This window comes from Falco naumanni, chromosome 10 (assembly GCF_017639655.2).
Source record: "Falco naumanni isolate bFalNau1 chromosome 10, bFalNau1.pat, whole genome shotgun sequence".
Lineage (NCBI taxonomy): Eukaryota > Metazoa > Chordata > Aves > Falconiformes > Falconidae > Falco > Falco naumanni.
Genome location: NC_054063.1, coordinates 18178760 through 18206250, shown reverse-complemented (window position 1 = coordinate 18206250; position 27491 = coordinate 18178760). Strand labels below are relative to the sequence as shown.

The 27491-nt window shown below is 41.6% G+C and overlaps 1 protein-coding gene across 7 annotated transcripts in view; it reads left to right on the top strand.

Moving 5' to 3' along the window:
• The window catches only part of ABTB2 (ankyrin repeat and BTB domain containing 2), a 164375-nt gene that overhangs the window by 116060 nt on the left and 20824 nt on the right, over positions 1–27491 (top strand). For all 7 annotated transcript variants that reach the window (XM_040608513.1, XM_040608514.1, XM_040608512.1 and 4 more), the window contains 2 exons: positions 792–1002; positions 24123–24275. In XM_040608513.1, the coding sequence (XP_040464447.1) occupies positions 792–1002; positions 24123–24275 (364 nt within the window). The remainder of the gene's footprint in view (positions 1–791; positions 1003–24122; positions 24276–27491) is intronic.

The window sequence follows — 27491 nt, the reverse complement described above, 5'->3', positions numbered from 1 at the left end:
AGGCAGGTTGATTCAAGTTCAAAGACCAAGAGGACTGAGCAGCCCAGAAAGCAGCTGGATTGAACTTCCTACAAGGCTCAGGGGCAAATTTCTGGCACAGCTTGTGACAGTTAGCATGATAAAGATTGGCTTTTTAATATGAGAGTCAGGTCTTGTTATTTCAGAGAAACCTGCAGCTAGAGTACGAATGAGAGAAGCAGGCCCCTGAAAGAAGGGATTTCTGCATTGAATATAATGTCACTAATTTGTCACAAATTCCTGGGTAAGAGGGTAGAATGTCATAACCCAGCTGAAAGAAATGGGAGCAATCTCATAACATAAAATGGTGATGCTGGCCATGAGAGTAAAGTATTTGTACTGGTGCCACTGGCTTTGCCTTGTGAAAGCTGTGCTCCCAGATTGGGCAGTAGACTTTTTACAACATCAATAGTTTTTGTAGGCAGACAAGAAACTTGAATAATGTGGTTGTAAAGAGGAGAAAACCAACAATAAAACAGGATGGAAAAATCACTGCACAGCTGTTGTTCTGAATGTATGGGGACTGAGAGAAATTTCATTCTATGTTTTCTAACTAATAGCTTGTCATTGGAAAGAAAGTTAAATTTCCCATACAACAACTTGCGGAGTGGTGGCTTGCAGGCAGCTTATGCCTTTGTGGATGAAAAAGGGTATGTGCACACAAAAGACACTTCTCCTAACTGTAAGAGATTTTATTTAGTTCAAAAAGTGTACTTAAGAGGACTGTAGATGAATAGTAAAGAGATGCTTTTGCATTCTTTCTCTTTGTGCAGGTGATTTGGTATCACGAGCAATGCACCACATGCAGTGCTTGAATACCATCCGCCCAGGCATGAGCCCCATTCGGCAAACCCGGCAGCAGCAGCCCATCTCCTGGTCCCCTGATGCTCTCCACACCCTCTACTACTTCCTACGCTGTCCTCAAATGGAGTCCATGGAGAACCCCAACCTTGATCCTCCAAGAATGACCCTGAACAATGAACGGTATGTAGGTCCATCAACTGTTAGTAGTCCAAGAGTTAGGCTGAGAAGGTCTCTTGCAGAGTAACTGCGTGTGCATGGGCAGCTCAGGCAGCTCTGTGGGATGCAACCTATCAGGCATCAGTTATTCCTGCAGTCAGGCCAGATTATGTTGTCAGCCTTGCCAAGTTTGCAAAGCCTTGGAATTGGAATTGGAAAGTGAGCTGTTTTTTCATGCAATCTTTCCGAGCGAGGCAGGCATATACTGTATGCTGCCAACAAGGCTTGTCTAGAGATGCTGCCAAAAGTACATGTGGTTGCCTAAAGCAGTAATGACCTTACCAAAGAAAATGTTACCAGTGCCAGTTAACAATTGTCATCATTCTCGGGAAAAGCAATGTCGTTTGCTGTGGAGAGGTTTGAAGGGTTTTATGAACATCCTTCGTAAGGATTACTTCCGTTGATGCTGCATGTTTGGTGTAGAAAAAAATGTATGTAGGAAGCCAATAACTAAACAGAAAATGCAGTGGATCTTCCTACCTTCTGCCAGCACCATAACTGACTCTGAAAGTAGGCCCATTATTAGAGTGGTCAGAAATTTTCCAGCGGGATGTTTTTTCTGTTAGAAACCTCACTGGTTTCCTTCCTGCCCAGCTCCTTGGCAGTCTGCCTGGCAGGCTGGTGGCAGCCGAGAGCTGAGGAGCCCTCAGAGCACTGGCCACAGGTTGAGTTCCTTGACAGGTCAGGCAGCTCTTGCTCTCCAGCTCCTTAGCTCATAGGCAGACTGAGTGCTGGCTGCCTTGCAGTTGCATCCTGCGGGGAGACCCAAGCCCCTCTGGAATTGTTAGGTTTGCCCAGTTCATAATGCATATCCAATTTTGTATTTATTTCAGAAATCTTACCTGAATGGGAAATTCTGGCTTCTGATTAACTCTGTTCAGTACTTGTGCTACTTTTTGGCTGTCTTTTACCCTGCTGGACACCGGGCTGATGGCTCTATCCTGGCCCTTCCAAAAAGCAGCCTGTGGTTGGGAAGTTTCCTAGAGTAGTGAGGTGTTGAATCCTGAGAGGGAGGCCGCATGCACAAAACAAAAACCCAAGGTGCTTGTCAGGCAGGTGAGCAGGGAAAAAAGAACATCTCTGCAGCTTTGTAAATAACCTGGTTTCTTCTTCCCACCTTGGGCTTTACTGTACTCAGCCCAGCTTCTAAAATCAATATGAAATCACAGTAGCATACAAATAAAACTCATTCTAAAATCCTACGAAAGTTAGCCATTCTCTCTTTTCCCTGTTTTTTTCTGCACATGTAGGGATTATGGTGCTTTTTCCTCTGCTGCATGCTGGATAGCCTGTTGGGTTTTTTTTTTAATTGAGATACTTTCTAATTGCTTTCAGACTGCACTGTCTTCTGTCCATGCATTTCTGATGCTGCAAGTCAGCCCCATCTCATGCAGACCTACGTTGGCCTGCGCCAAGCCTGCCAGATGACTTCAGCAGCCTTAGAGGTTTATTGTAGCTGTGTTGACCACCACTGGAACCACATGTGGCTAGTGGCTTCATGGCCAGAGCCTGGCTAGTCAGGAGTGAGAAGACCTCTTGAGAATAATAGTAGATTGAACTGTCCCCTTTAAAAGCTCTGAATTTTCAGGCCAGGGTGCAGAAAAACATACTGCATAGAAGGCATCTCTATAATTTCAGTCTTGGTAAGTTACTTTAGGTTAAGGGAAACTTCAAATAAGGAGGAAAATATAAAGTTGTTGGTCTTAAGCTGCCTGTTTGGCCATAATAATTTGTGTGTAGCTACCTCCACCAGTCATTTGTTTTCATTCTCTTGAATCAACTTTCTGTACTTCATTGTAGGTTGCACTGGACCAACCTCTTTGAGGTCTCAGTCTGGCAGGAGCACAAATATTTTAAAAAGTAAAGAAGTTTGTCTTTCTGTTTGTCTGATCCCCCAAAATCCTTTCAAAAAGAACAATCTGTGAGTAGAACTCCAGCATCAGGGAGAGGGAATTGATGTTCACATATGAAGAACCAAGAGGACTTAAGTGAAGTTGAATTAATAGGAAAGGAAGAGGCATGGCTGCACAACTCTGAGCCCATTGGTAGCTCTGGTTTTTGGGCTCACTAATCTTAATCAAATGCCATACCTAGTGCAAAGTTGTTTATTTTGCACTTTGTGTTTGCACACTGTGCAAAAAACAAGTTTTCGTGAGGCCAGATTCTGTGACTTTGTACCATTAGTTCCCACAGTTGTACAGCTGAAGCTGCTAAACAGCTTATATCAGAAATGTAGATTAAGCTTTCTATTTTTTGTTGCGTTCTTTTCAGTACTGTCAGTAGATGATGTTACTGCAGCTACTTGTTTTGTACACTGAGGATAATAAATGAGTGAAATCAGGAGTGCAGTTCTCTCTCCAATTGCTCCCAAACAATGCTATTCACATGGTTCACTGGAGTTCTTTTGGAATGCAGGCTGCAACTCTATTCTGTTTTAAAATCCACACTAGATCCTATAACAGCTGGTGTAAGGGAAATTTCTGCCACTTTTTTCTGACCAGTACTTAGCTGTAAAGGAAACTAAAGAGGATATATTAAAATGGAGCAAAAACTGACATTAGGGGAAAAAAACCCTGAACATGAGGACTATTAGGTTAAACAATTGGCTTTGAAAAGTTTGTGAAACCTGGAAATGAAGATAATCCTGCCCAGTGTGCTAGAAATTAACATCCAACCCTGCCTTTCATTTGCTCCAAGATGTGTTTTTATGTGTCTTACTGTGTTGACCGCTGGGCACATTATTTAGCATAGCCAGTGGGATAAATATGGCTATCAGCACTTTATACAGAAGGTAGTTTACTCTTTCGTGGCTTCAGAGGGGAGATGGTTGAGGCTGTGTGTGAGATGCCAGACTTGTGGCATGATAGGTGAGGGCACTGATTCACCTAATGTGACTTGGCAAGGCTGAGCAGCCCATTTCTTTTATTCTTTCCTGAGCTGTGCTAAATCAGCCGCAAACTCTGTGTTGCTCTTTTGTGCCTTTATGCTCTCTCTCTGCAATATACTTGTTATGTGCATTGCGATCGCAGTTTGTTTTCTACTGAAAAAAAGTCTCGGTCACAAACAAGGACAGTAATGCTGACCTATTCTGCATTTGCTTGTGCTTCAGTTCCTAGGCTCCTGTATAAATCAATTGGCACTGAATGCTGATTCGAAATGTCGCAGAGAGAGGGATGGCTGTTAGAGCTGCAGGCTTGGTAAAACCTGATCTTGGGAAGATCTGTGAGCTATATTGATTCAGTTGAAGGAACTGTAGTTGTTCAGTACATCTCAAGAGCTGACAACCTACTCTCTGTCCTGCTTAGCTTTCTGTTGTCTGTGAGCTTTGTGTGTCACACTGCGATGTGGAGTGCTAAGAAAATCCTAACACTGTAGGATCTGAAAGGTCTTTATTGTACTTTGCTTCAACATGAAGCCAAACACAGAATTCAGGTTCTGAAACAATGCCTAATTGAGGGTTTCATATGCTATAAAGGGCTTTTAAAACCTTAGCTGAGCTTCTGAACATATCCCGCAGCAAAGTGTATAAGGTATGAAAACGTACACACTTGCAGTTAGGTATGCAGGACACCCCAATGAACAGACCCAGTTTAAACTGTCATAAACTGTGTGTGTTATCCATGCCAAACACCTTAACAACTAAAGAGCTGAGGTGGGTAAGCTGTAGAGTCCTGCAGGAATGGGTTGATGTAGTTGTCTCTGGAGCTTGGCAGATAGAGGAGCTTTCTGATTTGGCCTCCAGTGTGTGAATCATTTGGGATACCAATAGACTGAAACTCTGGGAATCTTCTGTGTTGGTTATATCTGGTTCTGATACTTCCCTCCAGGTGAAAGCATTGAAGCAGGAGGAGAGGAGGCAGAATTAGAGAGAAAGCACTTGGGTATCTTAAGCAAAACATTTTAAACATTTCCACAATTAATGCAGCTGCTTACTGTATGACCGAGCCATGACACACTTGGAACCCAGAAATGGCCTTATTTGCTGCACGGACAGTAAACCATCTGCTATTTGGTGTCAAATAGGCCACCTAAGGAAGTGTTTTCCAAATACAGAGTGTCACTTGTGCAATACTTTGGCAAACAAATTAGACCCTGAGGGGAGAACAAGTTGATTGCCTCTATAACGATACACCTGACTGCCTGAAGGCTAGGAGCTTTTTGGTGTCATCAGAGAGTACATCTGTCTTTGTTGCTGCAAAGAAGTGTCTCTGCTGTGCAATAAGATTTTTTTGAGTTTCTCAGAGATCATAGTCTGTGTTGTGTCAGAGGTCAGACAGTGCGTTTTTGGACAACGAAGAGTGAGCAGACGCGTGGCACTCCCTCTCTGCTCTGTTTCTGCTCTGGGTTTTTTCCCATTGCTTATGTCAGGCTGGCTGAGCTTGGGAGCACTCCGCAATGTGAGATCATGTCCCAGAGCAGCAGAGCATGTTTGCTGGGATTGTTTGCGATGGTGTGACTTGAGAAGGGCCATCCAGAGGTAAATGAAGTTTCTTTCTCCCTTCTTCACTTTTTCCCAAGTGGGATATAAAGCTTTTGTCTCATTTTTAACGGTGTGTCAGGGCAAGAAAGCTCTCTTGGTGATACTTACGTTAAGGAGTATTTGTCTTCTCCCCATAGAGCACAAATCAAGGTCAATATTATAGTCTTTTTTTATAGCTGGGTGGACTAGTCTACCTTAGTTTAGTTGACTTGGCCAGGATAGTGGTCCATCCAGCTTTAGAGCTAGGAATAAGACACCATTGACTGCCCTTGTCGTAAGTCTTTTTGGTTCTCATGTGCCTACAGCATTTACTGTAGGAAAGGTAGCATGATCTAATACCTATGAACAGGCAGAAAGGTTGGATCTTGCTTCCTTGTGTAGCTGATTATCCATCTTTGGTAGGCTGAGCTTCTTCCTCTTCCAGCTGCCCTATTTAAAAAATGATAAATTATGTTTGACTGTTGTTGATACTGTTGGTCTTTAGAACATTCTAAAAGCAGTTCTGGGCTTGTCCATCAGTGCCCATGGATCCGGCCAAATCAGACCTTTCTGAGCTGTCCATGTTGCAGATGTGCCAAGTTTTACATGTTGTTGGAGTTTGCTGGTGCATTATTTTATTCCAAGCCTCAGTGAGTATAAAAGAATTTACATCAGCAGAAGCACACAGACTGTACCCATGTGACTGTCAGTGAAAATCCAGTAAAACACTAGGGAAGTTCCAGAGCTGATGTAGGATTTGTCAGCTGCCAATAGTAAAATTTGGGGCTTGCCAATTTGATGGAAATTCACAGCTCTTCATCTGGAAAAGTTGCGGACACTGCAAGAAGCCAACTACGATCACACAGGGGCCACCTCGTAAGAAAAGAGAAAGCTTCATCCTGTTTTCCATGTGCAGGAGTCTAGAAGACTTGCTTCAGATTTGCTGCTTCTCTGGAGGAGTCTGTTTTGTGATGTGATGGTAAACAAACTTGGGCTTGCTCAGTTTCTCCCTTGTCGCATGAAATCCTTCAGAAAGACTGCTGCTTACTCTGCTTTCGGATGGCTGGCTGATTTTTTTCTACAAGATTTAAAAGTGACCTGAAATTTTTCTGCTTCCAACAGGAGTTCTCCTATTACATCTGTCACCTCACATGATCCAGGGCCCATGGATAAGTGTGCAAGCCTTATTTTTCAGTAGGGTCAAGCAGGAGAAATAGTCTTGTGCCTGCTCTCCTGTGCCGTATTAGCTGGGCAGGAGGAGGAGGGAGCTGAGCTATCTACTTGGGTTTTCTCTATGTGGAGTACTTCCAGGAATGCCTGCTCTGAGACATTATTGATTATGAAAGGATGAAAACTATATCAGTTGCTGCCAGAAGAAAAGATTGTAGCCCTTTCATGCTATTTTTGAGTGCTATTTGCTCAAATGCTATATTCTTCCAATATTTGAGCTATTGATTTAAATTGTCAGTGGCTAGAGCACTTGATATTTTTTCTCATGAGTATAATCCAAATTTACTCTGGCTAACATGGAAACCAGAGAGGGCTCTAAATTAATAGTTCCTGTTAGTGTCAAAATCCTGTCTAAACATCCTTGGATTCAATGGTGATCAAGTTTGCTTCTTGGCCTATTACGCTCTTAGATTCAAATACTCATGCTCAGACCAGACTGAATAGAGCAGTGGCCTTACAACTTTATTTTATCTTTCATACTTTGTAAAATCGAGTCTGTCCTGAGATACCTCAGAGACCTTCCATTGACTTCCACTGAGAGAAAAATAATCTCCAAGTAGTTTGCGCATCTACTTTCCTACAGTGCTGCTTTCAAGAGCCTTCTGGTGCAGTTTGTCTAAGAGCCTTGCAGTGGTTGATGCAAATAAAGAGCCCCTGTGCTACAGCTATTTCTAAACCCCTAGTGGCTGTCCAATGAAGACTGCCTCCTCATCACATATTCTAAATTTCATGTTTTGAGAAAGAATTACTTTGATCTTACTTAGCGCCTTTTCACTTGAGGATCTCTAGGTGGATCATTAGAAATAATTAGAGCCTTCAGCTCTTTCCATCATGGTTAGCTGCTTTCTTCCCCTGTATTCAGAAAATGCCTTGCACAACTAAATGTTCATTCTGAAATTACTTGAAACAGAGTGATTTGGTCACATGGGTCAAATTTATACAACAAAATCAATTCATATTAAAGAAAATACTAACATTCCAGTTGTTAATGTGAATTGTCTCCAGAAAGTCTTGTGCATGGGCATCCAACTGGCAGAAAAGGAAGGAAAATCAGGAATAACCTGCAGAGCCTGCTGCTGAGACCTGTGTTTGCTTGAGCTGCATCCTCAACATCACTGAGAAGTATCACTGCTTTCAGAGCTGGTTAAGGCTTTTCTGGACAAATCTTTTCTCCAGATGGATGTTTCCAGACTCTCACTGGTCTGTCAGGAGTCTTTTTTTCCCCTCTACTCTTTTTAACCGCAGGTTTATGGAATTTTATTAAGTGCCATAACTACATCATTGTCTGTCTTTTAGATTTATCTTTGGCCTAGTCTTTCCCAATTCAAATTTAATATATTTATGTCTGAATTCTTCTATTTTATAGCCATATCCCATTGTTACCATGCCACATCAGGAACAGAACTTGATACACTTAGTCCAGTGGGCTGTGTCTTTGAAAAAGTCTGCAATAAAATAAGTTCTGGGATCTCTTGTCTGAAATTCTGATCTTTCTATTCTGTCTATAGCTGCCTCACCAGTCAGAATAGGTATGTAGGAATAATAAAAGTAGACCCTGATTCAGGCATTTGCCTTGAGAAAGCATAATGCTGTAATCATACATTCATGTTTAACAGTACTTAAATCCACTCAGAGTATCCCTGAAGTCAACAGGGTGATTACAGAAAGAGGTGACAGTGAGCATATTCCAGTCCCACCCCCATGCAATAGTCCCATTGATTTTCTTTTTTTTTTTTTTTTCCCCGGATAGCTGTTTTGATGCTGATTATAAATATAGGGAAACAGAAAGAAGCCTTCCATTGAGCTGTGCCATTATGGTGTTGTGTGTTTAGAGTGGACGTAAAAGCATGCCCCTCTTTGTTTTAAAGAAAAAAAAAAAGCTATTTGCTGTTGATGAAAGATTAGTTTGGTAGATTTATTAGAAGAATGAGAAGGCTATAAACAGAGAAGATCAGCTTCCTGCACCAGTCTTAAGGAGAGAAGCTGTTACCATGTATTTTTGCTTGTTTCAGACTTTAACCAGTTAATGTCAGACTTAATTGTGATTTTGAGATACTCATTCATAAGGAAGATGGAGTGAATGGCCCTGTTTCAAAAGCCAATAAGCTAAATCAACATGTATGTATTGACTAAAATTAACTGTTCATTGGTGATGCTGTTCCTGACCTTAGGCAGGATTATGTATTTGTTGAGCCCATAGTAAATAGTTGCAATATATTGAGTATCTTCCACGGTTTTGCAAATTGAGAGCGTACATCATTTAACAGGAGGACTCAATAGCTTTAACGCTTGGAGTGAGCAACTTTGACCTTCCTGCTCTGTATGGTGACATCTCAACACATGTTACGGTAGTAACATCTAGCCAGAGAAAAACAGAAACATGTAGAAACTACTGACTTTTTAACAGTCAGAGCCCATGCTAGTGGGGCTACGTATGTGCTCCTGGTATCCTGACTGAAGAACTGAAGAGACATCCAGGATGAAGTGTCCACACATGCTGTGAGCATCACAGCATTGGATAGGTGAAGTGAATTAAGACCAAGTCAGGTTTAAGTCAACAGTAGTTATGTTCGGGCTCTTGGTAATAATCCTGCCTTTGCCAGGCATCGTCTATTAAGGTATTTTTAAGTCTTACAGTGTTTTTAACTGTTTATTTCTTTGTAGTTCAAAGCTTGCAGAATTGGAATGTGAGGGATGACCTTGGCAGTAGTGAAGGGAATTAATTGCAGACCCTGAGGATCGAATTCATCCAAGTGTAACTGCTGAGACTGGCAATGCAGTCTCCTCTGAATCAGATCTTTTTTTCCCCCCTCTTTTATGTTGTTTGTATAAACAAACACCGCTCAGTTTTGTTTTTTAACTCTGGGTATCTCACACCTGTGACAGACTAGCCTTTCTTCCATATTACTGGCTGTAAGCAATTTGCAGTGTTATTGGAGTGTTTCCAAAGTAGCCTCTATCTTCTGATCTTTCTGTATTGGAGCAGGGGTGTGGTACAAACATGGATTATTTAAATTATCTACAAAATTGCAAGGAGATGAATCTCACTGTGTATGAAATTGAACAGCACAATGCAGACTTCATGGAGAATAAAAAGACGGCCTTTCTATGCCAGCCTTAGCACAGAGGGAAAGAGCATTACAGGTAAAAAAAGACCATACACAGTGAAACAAAAATTGATGCTTAATGGCTGTGTGTGAAGCCATGTGCCAAAAGCCAGGCTGTTACACTGTCTGGAAATCTTGCCACTGCTTATGTGCTGGTTTCCATGGACGACAGTTAAGGATGGTCTAAGAAGTCTCAGATGGCACAGATGCAGGGGGGACGGGTCACCAGAAAGGTTACCAGTTTCCTGTGGTCCTGGGCAGCCTGCTCTAGCTGACTGATTTTGAGCAAGGGGTTTGGACTAAGCCATCTCCAGGAGTGCCGTTCAACCTCAGCTGCTTATGCTTATGCTTTGGTGGATCTTAATCACATTATTTGTCCCTTAAAGTTGTTTTACGTGTGTCAGCCTGGTACCTTCCAAATCATCAATAGGTATCAATCCATCACTTCTTAGAACTGGCTGTTCGGGTAGACAGCAGGCAATAGATGATCCTTACCACCTACTTAGAGAAGTAATAAGGCGCTTGACAGTCTTGTTGCAAAACATTCATTTGGAAAACACTATTTTCTGCTTTCATAGGCATTTCGCAGTAGACCTCCGTGCTTGCTGGAAAACCCCTGAAAAACTGTCTTTGACCGAGGCCATTTCTGGCAAATGTCCCCTATTTGTAAAAATGTTTGAAAACTAGATGGATGATCTTGTTTAGCAACGAAGAGATGACAGCCATTGTGTGTGCGCTACCACGCTGCAATTACTATAACTACAGCTACAGTAATTACTGTAACTAGTGTAAAGATGTCCATGTTAAGTTCTTGGCTTCTGCTCTTAAGTTTCCATCTGTTCAGATAAAAAAGAAGGTGCAAGAAAATGACAGCCTGGCAACTTAGCTGCCTAGATTCTCAGGGCTGCCACGAACAGAAATCTTTAGTGCCTGTAGGCACCCTGTGTTGTGTATTGTTTATTGTTTGCTGTTTCATGATGAGAAGACTAGGCAGCAAGCTAGCATCAAAAACAAAGGAAAAATAATCCAGGGAAACTTGAAACAAAACTGTTACAGCACATGTTACTAAGGAGGTATTATAGAAACGCAGAAATGAGTAAGATGAGGACTCCTGGCTTTTTCCATCTTTCAGACAGTGACTGCCCATTGAAACAGTAGAGGACTGACTGAGAGCCTAAATTTCTCTGCCCGGCCCTTGCTGGTTTGCTGTCATTTAATATGAGCCTGTCTCTGGTTTTTCCTAGGCGTAGATCCTTAAAGACAGTACCGTGATACCAGTGTAGTGCTCTTGTAACTAATGCAAGTAAAAAGCAGTGACTGTGGATGAAAGGCTCTGACCATATTGCAAAGAATGATGGTGGTAACAAGCCAACAAGTTTCTTCTTTTTCAGCAATTGTTGTTTCCAGTTGAAGTTAATATTATTTCCTATTGGACCAAATTACAGACCTTCACTTGCAGAACTTGCCTGTTTCCTGAGGAAGGAGTTAGCTGGTGCCTTAACAAAGGCCACACTAAAGAAAGAAAGAGTTGTGAGCTTTTGCTGTGCAGCAGCCAGGGCTGACAGGTTGTTGGGGTTTTTGCTCTTACTGTTCCTGACATCTTTGTAACAGAGAGTGAAGAGCTAAGCTCTTCTGAAGAGTAAATGTTTCTGGGTATAATTCATGATAATAGCAACAATCATTCTTTCTCATGGATCTTTCGGAGGTTAGAAACTAAGCCTTCCCTGGGGTAATCCTAGGTTGGTATGTCTCTGCTTTGTTTCTTTGTTAAAGGAGACCCTGGCAGTTTGCGCTTTCTTGTCCTATATATACGAGTGCATGTACTGCCGTGACCTGGTGGTCACTTACGGAGCTAAACTGTACTGTTTTCATCGTGCTTTTTACAGTAAATGCTGACCTGACTGTTTTAAAAGCATGTCTGCTCTGCAAGACAAATCCTATTCAAATGAGTTACATGTCTGAGCTGATTCAGCTCTAGTTCGTGGATTCTTCTGGGGCTAAACAACCTTTTGTTGATACCATGCATGCTGGTCTAACGTGTTTGCATAGAGAGGAAAGAGACTGAGCTGTGTTTTGCTCCTACTGCTTATCAGTGTAAATCTGGAGTGATGCTGCTAAAAGGGATAGTTTCAGTCTGGAGTCAAACTACTGGGAACTTGAGTTCCATTGAAGAATTTGTATCTGGAGTTCTTTCTTCCATGAATTAGAAAGTGTATCATGATGGTTAGAGAACAGAGGGGGGAGGCAGAAGCTGTAAGTTTTTGTTCCTAGGCTTGCTGGAAAACTCTACTACTCTAAGGAATTCACTTAGCCATTCCTCACTTCTTCGGCTTCCTTCAGAAATACAAAAGGTCCTTCCAGAGAAACATGGGGTTCTTCTGAGATGGCTGCTTCAGAATTGGTAGTTTTTTTCAGTAGGAAAGGGTGAGTTGTCTGTGATGCAGTACTAGGAGAAGATAGTTAAGCTAGTTGAGAGAAATAGAAGCACATTAGCATGAAATTATAAGAGGACTAATATAACCTGCTCAGAACATATCTTGTAATTATATTGCTTCCAGCATCCAGACTGTGTGATTAAGAGTTACCTCTGTGCAGCACTGCACTGTGCCAGGTAGTCAGTGCTCAGTTCCCTGTTGTGGCTGCCAAATTCTTGGGAAGTATCTCTGAAGAGTTGGTGTATTAGAACATCACAGAAACATATGTTCCTTAAATGACTTTCCATCTGGGTATCTCATTCCTCCTTATGCAAGAAGTTACAATAGTTTAATTAACTCATTTTGGAACCTCTTTTAGTCTGTGAAAATCTGTTTTGAGACACTCGGTATACTTAAGGGTAAGTGGCCAATCTCACTTAACCTGCCTGTACCTGTAGAAAGGGCATCTGCCACAGTGCAGTGATATGTTACCATTTTGGCTATGTACAGCTTTATTCACACAGTCAGGGCTCAGAGGTACCTGCTGTGAAGAAGGACAAATGAAAACTAGTTTACTTCTGAAACACAATTTCTTCTTCTGTTTTCTTTGAGGTAAAAACTCTGGGAAGAAAGGTATCCGTTTCCCATGTTTCGTATACATTTTATTGATTACTCTTCCTTGGTTTGAAATGCAGAGCACTGGGTGCTGATAGAAAGTTTTAGTCAAGTAACAGGTAATGAAATGTAGAGCGGATGACGATTTTGAATAATAATATTTTTCTCAACAAGCTGAAAAAGAGTAATTGTGCACATTGTGCTTGGCATTAGAGCTGATGTATGTTTAACTGCCATTTTTAACATGTCATTCATTGATGCTTCTGTGGTTTTAATCTGCTTTCTGGCAGCACAATTTCAATGGGGCTGAAAAGAAAAATATCCTTGTAATTTGCTATTAGAAGCAAAAAATATTTTTTTGTCATGCTAGTCATTAGCTGAGTGGGCAGCTGGAGCTTGGAATTCCTCCGTGTTCCTGTAGTAACCACAGTGCTGCACACTGCAATGGTCAAAATGAAGCAGGTTGGACCTGTTGCAAAAACAGGTTTTAGCCATGTATAAGAAAACTGCATTCACTTACCACTACCACCCCCACCCCCCCATCATTAGAATGTTTATCTAATCTATTAATATAAGGCTATTTAAGTGTACCTTTTTAGAGGGAGAGAGATGGGGTAACAGATAGCCTTGATATGGAGAGTTGTATAACAGCTGGGTTTTTTCATCTACCTCCTGGCCTGTACTGCAGATGTCACAGGTATAGGCAAACATCGCTGGTGTCTTACTCAGTCATTTGCAAACTCAGCATAAAATCTGCAACTTTGTAGTTCAGAGTACATGAGATATAAAACTTTGGTAGTATGGCAAGTTGCTTTGTAGGAAGTTGTTGCTTGTGCAGCTGCCCATGCTGCTGGCCTCTTAGTAGTGCTAATAGTATTGGTAATGGCATGCATGATGGTGTCAGGTTTTGAAGGTTAGTGCTGTTACATCTCTCATTTGTAAGATGGAGATTGTCATTTGTTGAGATTCCTCCTACTTCTGGTGTAGAAATACATGTGTTCTGAGGGATGGCTGACGTTACCTGCTAGATTCTGCAATGCGTATGTGGATAACGTTGTCTTTCTGGAGAAACGGGGAGAGCAGTTGAGTTAGCTTCATGAGCTGACAGTGTTTGAAAAACTTGAGACCAGACCTGCCAAAGTCGTCATATTTTGTCAGCTACGGCTATTGTCTGCAGCACATAAATTTATTATAATAGGAAGTTTACAACCCTGGCCTTAGATCTATAGATCTTTGCCTGAGAGAAAGCAGCATCGTTTTTATAGTTCGGTAGAGGTGTCAGGAATTACTAATACCCAAGGTGGCAAAATCTTCTTAGCTTAACTTTATATGTGTCCTGTCTGCATTGTTCTTGGTTCAGCCAAGCTGTTATCTGCTGAAAAAATCTCCTGCACATATATATTGAGGTATTGAAGAAATATCATTATTTGAAATTCACTGAAAGTTCGTACACTGTAACAGAAAGCAAGAGGCCGTTTAGCAGCAGTGGTAGCATTTCTAAGTAACTGTGCTGAAAGCAGAGTTAATAGCCAGCATTTGTGCAATCTGCTGAGAAGTACTACAGCTCCAAATGTTGAAATTTAATGCATGCATACTCTAATTCTAGGATGTTTGGAAACTGAAAGAATTTGAGCTTGACCAATTAAGTCCACCTATCAGAACCGCAAAGTTAAGCAGTTATGTCTGCCATTTGTAGTGCTGTTTAGGTTCATTAATGTGACCATAAAAATCACGGTGATAGAAGCATTAAAAAGGTTTGAATTTGGGAGATTTCACAATATTAAAGACAAAATGGAGGAGTGAGGGGATTTCTAGTCTGACATAGAAGGACTGACTTAATCACAACAGATTTTTTCTTTAAATTTGGGACACTTCAGTTGCTTATATTTCTCATATCAGTATGTTTACATGGTTCTATTTATTTAATTGTCTATGACAAAATACAAGCATATAACTCATTATGCTTCCCGGTTAAAAACAGAAACCTGTTCATTCACCACTGGTACCAAACATCTTTGGATGAAACAGGACCCACTCTCCATTTCTGCACAGCAACTCTTCAGTATTTTAAGACAAGAACTGAGGAACAAAACAGAAGCTTCTTGAAAATATAGGTGAAATATGTTCATTGAGCAGCTTGCCATTAGGACAAATGGATGGTCTCTTGCAAAATGATAAAGAAACACCACACTGGCATCTTATAACAGTGACATTACTACTTCTTCTGATCTTTCATTAACGGAAGATCTTATGTGCCTTACCTGGCAGTGTCTTAGAGAGACTACTGCCTGTTCATTCCCAAATGCTGCACCCTGTGGGCTCGACTGGCTTTTATTCAAGAAGACGGACTCTTAGATTTTAGCTGTTTTGTGAAACCCTCTGTGATTGTAATAACAGCAGCCATAACCTGGATTGTATAGCTACACTGTTGGGTGGAGTAGGTACCCGATTTTAGTGCACACATGAAATTATTGCACCTAAGAGAGCTCCAAAATCAGTTATTTTCATTGCATGTATTGGTGTGTCCCTCATGTTTTCATGCTAAATTAGTTTCTGGAACTTCTCAGAGTCCAGGAATGCAAAATGCCAAGAGATTACTTAGATTTTCATTAAGAAGATACTGACGTCAGCAGCAGGTGAGATTGACAGTACAAGAAGGCTATACTCACGGTAGTGTGGCACAGCCTAGCAGTGTAACACCAGTCAAGTCATTAGAAAAACAGAAGTTTCATCAGCTTTTTCTTAGTCCTGAAAATGAAAGAATCATCTTTTAAGCTTGAAATGTTTAGCCTCCAGATAGCACTATTTTGTGTTTGAAAATTTCTCTTTTGAAATAGTAAGTTTGGCTTGTGCTGTAAGGTAAACAGGCGATACTTCCCTGTTTCTTGTGAAAACCCTTTGCTTTGGTGAGGATTGCCTTTGTTTAGCTGAACAAACTTTTGCAGTTATAATTAACTGAACAGTTTTCAGTGTTCCAGAACTGCACAAAAATATTTAGCTTTCTGGCTCTTTCTTCGCACAGTTGTAGCTCGGGAGCTCCAGGCAGTTTTCATAAGCATGGCAATGCTTTGCCTTCAGGATTTTACAACTGGGCCCTGAAAATTAGTTCTATGATTGAATCTGGCAGATTGGTTTTGGCTTGAGAACCAGCATATGTTTTTTAACATATGCATGCTGGCAAATCAGATTGAAGTCATAACTAAGAGGCCTGTTATCTCAATCCTACTAGTGCTTTGGGGAATTAGGTATAATGGGCAAAAAAATGATGGAGGAGGAGCCTCAGCACTGGACGGTGAAGAGCGGCACTGACCCCAGCAAAATCTGCTTGCAGATAGCAGTGGGGTTTTTTTTAGTTTGCCAGCATAGCTGAACCGTAAGAGTTAACCTCTTGGTTTTTCTGCCCACAGGATCAAGGCTAATCCAAGAATAGCAGACAACCCATTCTTGCTGTCTGCCAGTGTTTATCTCTGCCTATCACATAGCATGCTGTTACAGGCCTCTTTCTTTAATGCCGTTTGTGTGCTCCAAAATGCACCAGTGTTTCCCTTTGCAGCAGGAACTGTCACGCGTGGCAAAGTTTCCTCAGTCAGTCTCCTTGGGGTGTGGGTCCTGGGCACCAGGCTTCGATGTGTCAGGTTGGCTCAGGGGGGAACAAAACATGCCAGCTTTTTCTTGTTTTCTGTTAGCCACTGATGCTAATAAAAAAAAAAAAATAATAATAGTATTTAAAACAAGGTCTCAATTATTTTTTTTTATTTTCCATGTGAGTTGATTTTGAAGGACAGCAGAAAGTTTGAGGTTGTTTCTAACCTGCCTTGTAACTCTGCACAAGCACGTTTGGGCTTTCAGGAACTTAAATTGTAAAAGCAGAAATGACAGACAAAATTAGAAGGTTGTTTTGGGGTTTTTTTCTGCAAACCAGGGCAGTCGCCTTTTTATAAGAGCTGGGAGAGGCTTAACAGATTTGATGAAAATGTGCCCTGACCAGACCCACTGTTCTGTGGTGGGAAGAGCCTGTGTCTCAGTGATGATGCGAGGATGCTCTTGGCTGCTCAGAGACAGGGTTTGAGACTGAGGTCCTTTGGAGGATATCTGTAGAACTGACCTCTGCAAGTCTGGCAGTAAAAGTTGACGTGCATGGGTCACTGGCAAACACTGTTTTCTGTATCTAATTCAGCAGATGTAACAGCAAGTCAGTCCTCATAGTTCATCTGATCGTGCAAATGATTTAAACATACAGCTGTGTATTGCTTGAGGTCATGACTGCAGTTAGGTCCAGAGTCATGCAAGAACAGTTCATCTTGTGGATTGTTTGCAGTAGTTTTCAGCTTACAGAGAGTTTTAGGACGTCGAGGAGTTGGAAGGAGCACAATCAGTGGTTTCCATTCCTCCGCGTTTCCTCTGTTGAGGTGGCTACTCGCAGTGCCCGTCAGGGATCAGGCAGCGCTGTGTGTGCCTGGGGGAGGCAGGTGGAAGTCAGTCACATCCTTGACCACATAACTATGACCATATTGTTGTAGTTAAAACTATCGTGTATATCTATCTGACTCTTGTCATCAACTATATGCAATTTAAGTTGGTTTTAATTATTTTCTGTCTGTCTAGAAACCAAGAGTTCCTTCTGCCACAGAATACAGATGTTACAAATATGTTTTTCTAATGAGACACATGGCACATTCCAGAGCAGCACAAGTACTTGTTTTCAGCCTGAAAATGGGATCTTTTCCCTGTTGTTAAAACAAAGTTTGTAAAATGTGATTATAATAAATAAACCACAGACTTTTGAGAGTCTTTTTTTAAGATTCATAGTGAGTTCCTAAGGATTACTTCATGGGTTTTTTTTAGGGAGCTTGAATTGAGTTTTCACTTCGATATGCAGTTAACATGAAGTAAAACCTGTCTGGTGCCGCACCTTATTTCTAAGTGTGGTTTGGAGACAAGGGCGGAAAAGGTGGTATTTCTGTCTGTGGTTACTAGGATTGCTAGGAAAGATCAGAGCTGCCAGTTCTAGATTTAATCTATTCTTGTACCGTTTCATATTCTATAAGCAGAGAAAACTGTGAAGGCAGATTCAGTGGAGAAGGGATCCCAGTAAATATAATATTATCCAGATGTTTTTTATTCTGTTAGTGTCTGACAGAAGGATAACTCGCTAAACTGTGGAAGCTGGTGTCATGGCATATCTAAGCCAAGACTTTAGTAACTTGATAATGATCCACTAAAATTTGAGAACTCTTTATCTTCTAAGATCTGAGCCAGTCATTGTTTCAAGGGAATTGAGAAGAAAACTTTCTTTTTGGGCCAGTTGACTGTGATTAAATTTCTTCTTCCTTTTCTGAGATGATCTGGGACTGCCTGCTTTGAAGGACGTGGCACTTGTTGAGGTGATCCTTTAATCTGGTCTGGCATGGAAATTCCTGTCTTTACTTTGTAAATGTGTGAGGTTTTCACAAATTCAGAAAAATATTTTGAATCTCAAAGGAATGGCTCCTGACTTAAATGGGTAGTGTTTTGAAGCAAAGATTTTGTTTTTTCTAAATCATCATTTCTGTTGTTGTTTTGTACACATATAATTACATACTCAGAAATATATTTTTTCCTGCAGCTTGAAAAGGGGTTTAGCGTTTGAGAATCCAAACTGTAAATATGCCACTGTTTTCCACACCATGGCATGCTTTAGTTTTCGGATACTCTGTCTTGCCTCAGAGTCTTTTCTTTTCTCCAATTAATGAGACTTCACTCTGTTTTCTTTTTGACTCTGTTGCCATCCTTGGGGATTTTCCATCTTGGCGTAAAGTTCAAAAAATGCATCTTCTTCTAGCTACTCTCCTACGTGATTCACTATTTTGTTGCAGGTTAGTCTTACTCCCACTGTTTTTCCCCTACATAGTTCTGCTCATTGCATGTAGGTCTCCCAGGACCCCTAACTAGGAGCCCTGAAAAGCTTTGAAAAAGCCTGCTTGGCTTGGCAATCTGGCAAGCTCAGTATCTCTGCTAGTTACTTTACTCCCTTCTCTGTGTGCACACACAGTGTGACTTCTAAGCTTATTCCTTTAAAAAAAGAAACCAACAGGTAAGACTGAGCTATGGCTTTTTATAGCTGTTCTTAACTCACTTTGTGTTAGTGACTTTTTGAATTTTAACATTTTAGAGTAAAACGGGACTGAACCACAGAGTTTGATTCCAGCATTAAACTCAAACTGAAAGCCCTTTCTTTTTCAGTCCCTTCTGAAAAACCCACATTGATCTCTGAAGATTTGGGATTCTTCTGTGCATGTAGCCTCTGTATCATTTCATTAAATCAAATATGGGGGAGTTATCATGGCCTACCCTGCTCTGACCATAACTTTTCTGATATTTACACGTGTTTTGTGATGCTAAAGTTTGCATGTGCTTAAAATGTTAGCAGGGGCTTATAGAGCAGTTACTACAGATGAAAGGATGAGAAAGCCGTTCAGTTAAACCGTTTAGAAGATCGTGGGACAAGCTGGATGGGAGAGTGACCATGCATGTGTCTCGGGACCAGCTCAGACTGCCAAGAGGGAGACAAATTTTGCCATTGCTTCTGTTAGGACAGTGTTTTCTTTCCTGCTTTAGAAGAAGGAGATTCTTGTTTGGAAGAACAAGGTTTTTCTTTCTTGATGTTGCTGTTGGCTCCCTCTTTGTTTTGCTGTAGCAAAACAGGAGGTGACTAAGAATAGCAGAGGAGGAGAAGAGATGTGGCTGTGAGGAGATGTCTCCTCCTTGCCTTGCTCCTCATTTCTTCAGCAGTCTTGTCACTGGACCCTCCTGGGGAGCCAGGCAGAAGGGAGGAATTTGATAGCATGGCTGTTTCTTCTCTGGGAAGACCTACTGTTTTCATCTGAGGTAGCAGGTGTTCCTCACCTCCAAAAGTCAAGCTCCAAGTGCATCAGCCTAGCATTCAATGCAGAGGAGGGATGATGTAATTTTCTAACTCCTCTGGAGCTCTTTCCTTTTTGCATCCAGTTAACTTCCCTCTGCCAAAAACTTCTTGGCTCCAGCTCTCTTAAAAATCCTCAAAGAGCCCACTTTGGGGACTGGTTTCTTTGTGGTATATGAATCATAGATCATAGAATACCAGGTTGGAAGGAACCTCAAGGATCATCTGGTCCAACCTTTCTTGGCAAAAGCATGGTCTAGACAAAATGGCCAAGCACCCTATGCAGCCACATCTTAAAAGTGTCCAATGTTGGGGAGTCCACCGCTTCCCTGCAGAGATTATTCCAATAGCTGATTGTTCTCATTGTGAAAAATTTTCCTCTTGTGCCCCAGGAGCAGTTTGTACCTGTGAGTTAACACTGAAAGTCTGTGATCCCGTGGCTTCTGAATGCTGGTCATGTCCTAGGCCACACTAATCAAATGAGCATAGTACATTTTCCAGGAAAAAGTTACAACTTGCTATGAATTTTCTGCCAAGTGCTGCTGCTGCCACCATCCTTCATGGTTAAGTCTAAATAAAACAATGTGGTTTAGTTCAGATTAGGGGAAAAAGCCCATAATAAAGTCCATTCTTTCCCAGAGCAAATCTCACCTGCTCCAACCTGATCCCCTTGGGAATGGAGTGACGGTCCAATTCTAAATGGGAGAAAATTTCAAAGAACAGATGGATAAAATATTGACAGCACATGACAGTATCAGACATTTCTGTGATCCTTTACAAGGTCTATGGTAGATGAACAGTGTCCATTTTACTTCCTACTGCTGTGTACTGTCTCAGTTTACATGTGGCATCACTCGAAGACAGCTTCACGGCAAGACACTGAACAAAGCAATGGTGGCATTCTTCGTCATAGAAAACAGAGAGTATGTGTCCCTGGTGAACTACTGCTGCGAGTATGACAGTTTCCCAGGGCTGTATCACTTCATGTGCAGAATTTAATGAGCTGCCAAATGCTTCTAAATGTCAGAAAGTCCAGAGGAAAACGCACAGTACAGACCATGGCACAGACAGACATGCATAGACAGAAATTAATTCTTTAGCTTGCAGCATCTCCCTGTTAATTTTCCATGAAGGTTTCTCCCCTTCCCCTCCTCCAGTGTTTTTCAGACTGTGAAATGATCAGTGTTTCCCTAGAGGCAGATAGACGCCCAGGTTAAGGGCCACAGGCATAATAATTGTGTTTCTTTTCTAGAAACTGAATAATTGCATTTATTTTCTTAGTGCAATGCACCCCAATGTTGGCGTTACATTCAGTTGAACTGAATCTCTTTCTTCCTGCTTAGATCATGTGATAATACTGCTTATCTGATGTGGTGTCAGTGAGCAAAGTAAGATTGAACTGTTCCTGTGAGCATGCCCACACCATGAAGAAAGGAAATGGTTGGATAGAAGGAGAGAGAGAGAGAGAGAGTGGGTGTGTGTATGTGTCAGGGGAAAAAGCCATCCCAAAGCTAGACATTTTCAAGATGAGTAAAACTTATACAGCAAAATAGAAACTGAAGTCATTATACTCACTCCTGATAGAAGGATTTATCCAGTTTGCACAGCAATGAGAGTGGTGAGGTTTGGGCACATTAGGATAGCAGTATGAGGAAAACATCCCTCCTGACATTTCTTTGTGCAGTCCAGTCTGCTCCTTTGGGCACAGGGTAACTAGGCAGTCTGTTGAGCTGTGAGTTTTAAAACCTTTGGAAAAATTTGTTGAGATTAAAAAAATAAACATTTTTTTAAAAAAAATCTTTCTCTTCCCATTCCTTCCAAACCAGGTTTTCCACATTCAAGGTCTGCTTGTACATGGAAGCCATTTATAACCCTGGCACATACAGATTTTTTACAGAATGGAAATTTCTTCATGATGGGTGTTATTTCTGGTGCAGACTCAGTGGTATTTTCTGTTGGCTGACCACAGCTTCTTGCTGCCCAGTGCCGTGTGTAACAATTACCAAGGTTTGGCTCGTTACCTCATAAGATGATCAGGAGTGTACTGGATTGACATGATTCTCTGTCCAGCAGCGTTCCCACCGTGAAAGTGTCAGGGAAGCTGCGATGTGGCCTAAATAGCTTATCTACCACTAAAGGTGGTAGATATAATCACTTCTAAGATGAGCTTTTCTGTTGCTCCAGAGCTGTTCAACCCATCTAACTTTGAATATTTGATTCTGGTGCTTTTAGCCTACCCAGCCTACCTCTCTGTCCTCACCATGTCTCGGAAGCTTTGAATCCTTCGCTAGAGGCTCTGCTGAGTACCTAGAAAGTCTAGATAATTAATTTAGGCTCCTCCCTTAAGTGCCTGAATTGGAAAGGTGAAATACCTCTTTTGCAGGCCGGGTAAGGGTTGAAGTTCTCTGGAGCAGACTGCTGAAGGGCATCTCCCAAATGCCTGGTGATTGCTGCTTTTCCCTTAGGGAAGCCAGTCACCTCTGAGTCGGCTGTGCCAGAGTGATTCATCTCATCCCTTGTGTCCGGGACAAGTTAGAAAGCCTGAGCAGGTGGGGGGATTCAAGCTGGACTTCCAGAAAGTCTTTTGACTGGTGAGGTGCTGGGTGGTTTTCAAAGTGATGAACATAGCAGCCCTGATATTTTGATTGTTTGACATAGAATTAAACTGGTAAAAGGAATAAGTAGACGTCCTGTTAAAACAGGCTTGCATTGGCAATCCAGGGTTGATCAGATGCTTAAAAGGACCTCTGGTTCTGTAGGTGCTTCACTACTCAGAAGAAGAAGAAAGACCAGAGGGAAAAAATAGTGCATGTGTTTGTAACGAGATAATGGCAGCATTTTAGACTGCACCTTGCAACCGGCAAAATGGAAGCAGATGGCACATACTTTACAGAGTGGAGTTATTCCACCCTGAAGGATGTTCAAAGTCATACAGAGGGAGTTCAGCTTGCAAATCCCATTATTGATAAATGGATTCTAACGGGATTGGTGCTGCTTACTCTTACTGTGCTCGCATATGTGTGCAGACACATACATGCACAGCTTTGAAAATGCCTTTCATGGGTTTAGCTGCTTTCATTAATGCCAAAATCATTTATATTTCCTGGGATGTATCTTTTTTTCTCTGAACTTTGTAAAGGAATTGGTCCCTTCTCCCCTGAGTTATTTTCTTTTGAATGCTTTTATGAAAAGGGCTTTTTTTTCCCAGCATTAATAAATTTGGTACTGGAGATGGGAAAGGTGTTTTCCATTACAGCTGGCACTTCTGAGCCTTCCACCAGGGTGGCAGGGTATCCTTGGGGAAAAAAATCAAGCAAATAATAGATCAGCCTGGCTATATATTGAGAGGATGGATGAGATGTATGAGAGTATTATGGTACCCATATTTTAATGTGTAATCTCAATACTGTGTTCATTCTCATAGCAGGAGTAAGGGGGGGGGCTTTTCATAAGCGGGTCCAAAATGGCTGTTGTTGCTGTTATTACCTTATTTGTATTCCTTTATTGCCTTGCAACCCTTCATATCAAGTAAAACCTCACTGTGTTGGATGCTGTACAAATTAGGAACAGATAGATTGCTTTTCCACAAATTGCTTACAATTCAAGTAATGTTGTACATTTATTCTTGCACAGAGATGTCTCCATGTTAGTTATCTCTTTGATTCTACTTGGTCCTCCCCAGAAAAACGGTTCACATTAAAATATGCATCAGTTCTCTTGAGGTCTAGAGGGTTAGTTGTGCAAAAACGGAGGCCTGAGCTCCGTGTGTAAGAATTGTAGGATGTGAAAAGCTGTCAAATAGGGATAATGTAACATAAAGAGCAGTGGAGGTAGCACCGAGTTAGCTTGGTTTAACTGAAGATTAGAACAATCAAGGATATTGTCAGTGTTACTAAGGGAGCAGTGGAGCAGCCTGTAGGTAAGGAACAACAGACACAATTCTTACATAAGCTGCACCCCTGGGAAGCGAGCCCTTCTAATGGAAACCCAAGCGTTGGCCACTTGAGCTAGGGGGGACTGACGTACAACTAATAATAGTGCAAATAGGTCCCTTATATCAGCCTGGCCCCATTTCCTACAGGGTGAAATGGATTGCATGAAACCAGCATGTCCTGGCATGACCCCATTTTGGGTAAGAAGGAGTTCAGATAACTAAGGCTGAGCAGTTCCAGTTCCTTCCACCTGCTGTGACCCACCAGTCTTGCTGAGCACAGACACAGTTTGCCTCTGCAGGTGGGTTTTATCTGTGCCAAGCCTCTAAGCATGCCCAGGAAGCAATTAAACCTGCTTTTGCATTGCGGTACAAGATAGCAGGCCAGTGTTAACCACGATGGATTTTTTCCTCCTTGTTTACACAGACCCTTCATGCTTTTGCCACCGCTGATGGAGTGGATGAGAGTGGCTATCACCTATGCTGAGCACCGGCGCAGCTTGACTGTGGACAGTGATGACATCAGGCAGACAGCCAGACTGCTCCTACCTGGACTGGACTGCGAGCCCCGGCAGCTAAAGTACGTGGACTAAGCTTTATAAGCAGCTAAAGTAATTAGAAGTTCATACAATATTGTCCTTAGTTATATTTCACAGAATCCAGATCTCAAGATGCTACAGAGGCAATATATGTTTAACCTTTTAGTAGTCCAGGAGGTAGGGAAACTGTGGCCAAACACTGCAGCTGGAGTAGAAAGATTTTATCTTGCCAAAACTGTTGAATGAGACAGAGGATTGAAATGAAAATATTTGGATTTTTGTGCCTCAGCCTTAATTACAAGATTTTTTCTTTGCTTTTTGAGATTTCTTGATGAAAATTATCAGTACCTTCTAAAATCTTCCCCTCACATATATATTGAGCAGGGATTTCTAATTAGCTTGGTTCATCAGCACATCATAGGTATTTTATTCAGGTTTGTAGTCCTTCAAGTTGCTGTCACTAGCACTGGTTTTGATATTAGGGTTACACCTTGAACTTTAGTACAAGGTAAATTCTTTTTTCTTGAGTTGAGTGAATTTTGTGCCCCACATACCACTTTGGGTTAAATGTGTGGGCGGGACAATAAATTCTACTAACAATATACAATAAATAACACTAACAATAAATACTACTTTTATCGTGCTCTTGAGTGATGAAATGATCACCTGAAAAGATAAAAATACACCATTACTCCTAGAAAATTATTTTTCATTAACAATAAAAAGGACAAGAGGCTTTAGTCAGGAGTGCTGGATCTGGTTTTGTTGCTTTTTACCTTTTCCTTCTGGCAGCCAGAAAGGCTCTTGCTTTTTGGTACATCTCTGCCTCCCCAGGTGCGAGTTGAAGGGTAGTACTTACTACCCACAGAACCTCATGCGAAGCTGAATTCGTTGGTGAGTGTGGTGGTGCAATTAGATGACTGAATGTTTCGTCGGCTGCAGCTGACTCCTAGTCTTACTCTTGGCTCTCAGTTCCTGCCTTTCTCCCGAGACGGTGTACCTGACGGACTGAGACTGTGCCAGTCTTTTTAAAAGTGAAGTGAAGCAGGTGATGCTTAGCAGTTAGTTAAACTCCTTGGCTTCAGACTGGACAGGAGCAGCTGGACTTGGCATCCACAAAGCAGGAGTTGTACATTTATTCCTGGAACGCTTTTCTTCTCCCTTTTCTGTGCCAGTGTACGTGTGCTCTGTGTCAAAGTGCAGGCTACTCTGGCTTACGCGGGGATGGTAGGTGCTAGTATAGGCAACTTTATATGTGCTAAACTAATTTTACATATGTGCCTAATGCTTGCCAAAACCTTTGAAGTTCTTTAATGAACAGTACCGCAGAAGTCTAACCTAATCGCAAGTACTTCCAGTCAGCTTCATGGTTTTTCTTTCACTCTCTCCTTTAGAAAGACTTCTGATTTCAAAAACTGAATCCAAACCTTCTGCTTCAAAGGCATCCCACTCTATCTTTGCACTGTTTTTTAATGCTCATTAATATCCAAAGCACAGGTAGTCCCTTACTTCATAGATTGTATACCTTAAAAAAAAAAAAAAAAAAAAAAAAAAAAGAGGGCAGGGATTTGGGTGTTTGGTTTTGCTGCTGATGTGAGCTAATGAGCTAAAAGGAAATGCTTGGGAACAGCCTCTGTGAAAATGGGGTTCATTTTGGTAACTTCCAGCTGAAGCCACAATGATACAGCTGTGAAATGAAGGTCTCGATGGAAATCCAGCAAGTCCAGAACAACGTAGGCAATAAATAGAAGTGCAAAGCAGGTATAAAGGGCCTCAGCCACACTATGTGTGATATTCAGGCATAAGATAATTCACTTGCTGGTTGTTAAGGGTTAGCAGTACTGGCCCAGGGAAAGAGTACGTTAGAGGTTTCTATCCAGTTTGTTGTTATTACAGAAAGAATGGTGATTCTGTAAGAAAACTAAGATCCTTTCACGCCTTTTACCTCACCAAACTGTTCCTCCACAGGGACGTGTGCAGTGTGCATTCCCTGCAGGTGAAATCACCTCTGCTTTAAAGTAACACACATCTTTGTACTAGAGGACAGAAATCAAAGTTAAGCTTGACCAGGTCTTCGTTCTGAACTGTCTCACCTGAATTTTATTTTCAGAGATCTAAGGATGTTCTGTGATATGTGGTGTAAGAGAAACAGCATTGTCTTTTTGTTGCACGAAAGATTTAAACTGACAGAAAAAAAAGAAAAAAAAGAAAAAAAAGGAGAGAGCAGTGGCTCATTTCCAGCGCCCATTATATGATCCATTCAGGTAGTCATTTGTATCTAGCCATTCAGGCACACTTAGTGGAAAAGGAAGTCTTGGATCCGAAGCCAGATTTATCCCTGGTTTGCTGTGTGACTATAGGCAAATTGCAACTCGCTTCTCCTCATGATGCATAGGCTAGAAGTCATATAATGATAGTTCCTTGTGTGGTGATGCATCAGGTAGGGTATGTTGAAATCCCTGAAAAAGAAGTTGTGCGGTAGAACCAAAATATAATTACTATAACCTGAAATACAGCACCCTGAATCTGTTCTCTGACTGCTTGGGCAGCATAGTCTTCCGCAACAACTGTTTGTGTCTCAGTGGATGAAGCCTTCTAATAGGATGTTCTCGGTTTACATTTGCCAGACGATTTATAAAACCTCTTGAGTACTCGCCAGTTACTGGTTAAATGATAATATGAGTGGGGAAATGCTAAATTGCAGAGAACTGTGTTTCTCTTCCACCTACTTAAATATAAATGTTGGAATTTTAGTATCAAGTTATTATCACACACTGCTTTTTTTGTTATGATTATTTTCACCTCACTGCAGGCCAAATTTAAATTGCTGACTACCAGTAGTGGTAGTAGTAGTTACTGCTTATGAAAGCCAAAGAGCACACCAGGCTTCAGCTCCCTTCCCAAGCTATCCCTGCCCAAACTAGGAAGTCAGCCGTACCCCTTCTCCTGCTCTCTGGGCTCTGCCTTCCCAATATCTCTCAGTCATAGAACCATTTGGGTTTGAAAAGACCTTTAAGATCATCAGGTCCAACAGTTCACCATCAGTTCTCCAATTTATCCCCTGGGCACATCTGGGTGTACATGGGGGTTGCTGCCTGGGCAGCTGCAGGAGCACAGGCTTTACTCTGGGAAGCTTGTGAGAGTTTCTCTCTCTTCTCCCCAGAATAACAACTCACACATGAAAAACCTGCTGCGGTTACAGCTGCTGCACAGCAGTTGTGCGTATGTGAGCTCCCCCCCTCCCCAGCTCTTGTAGG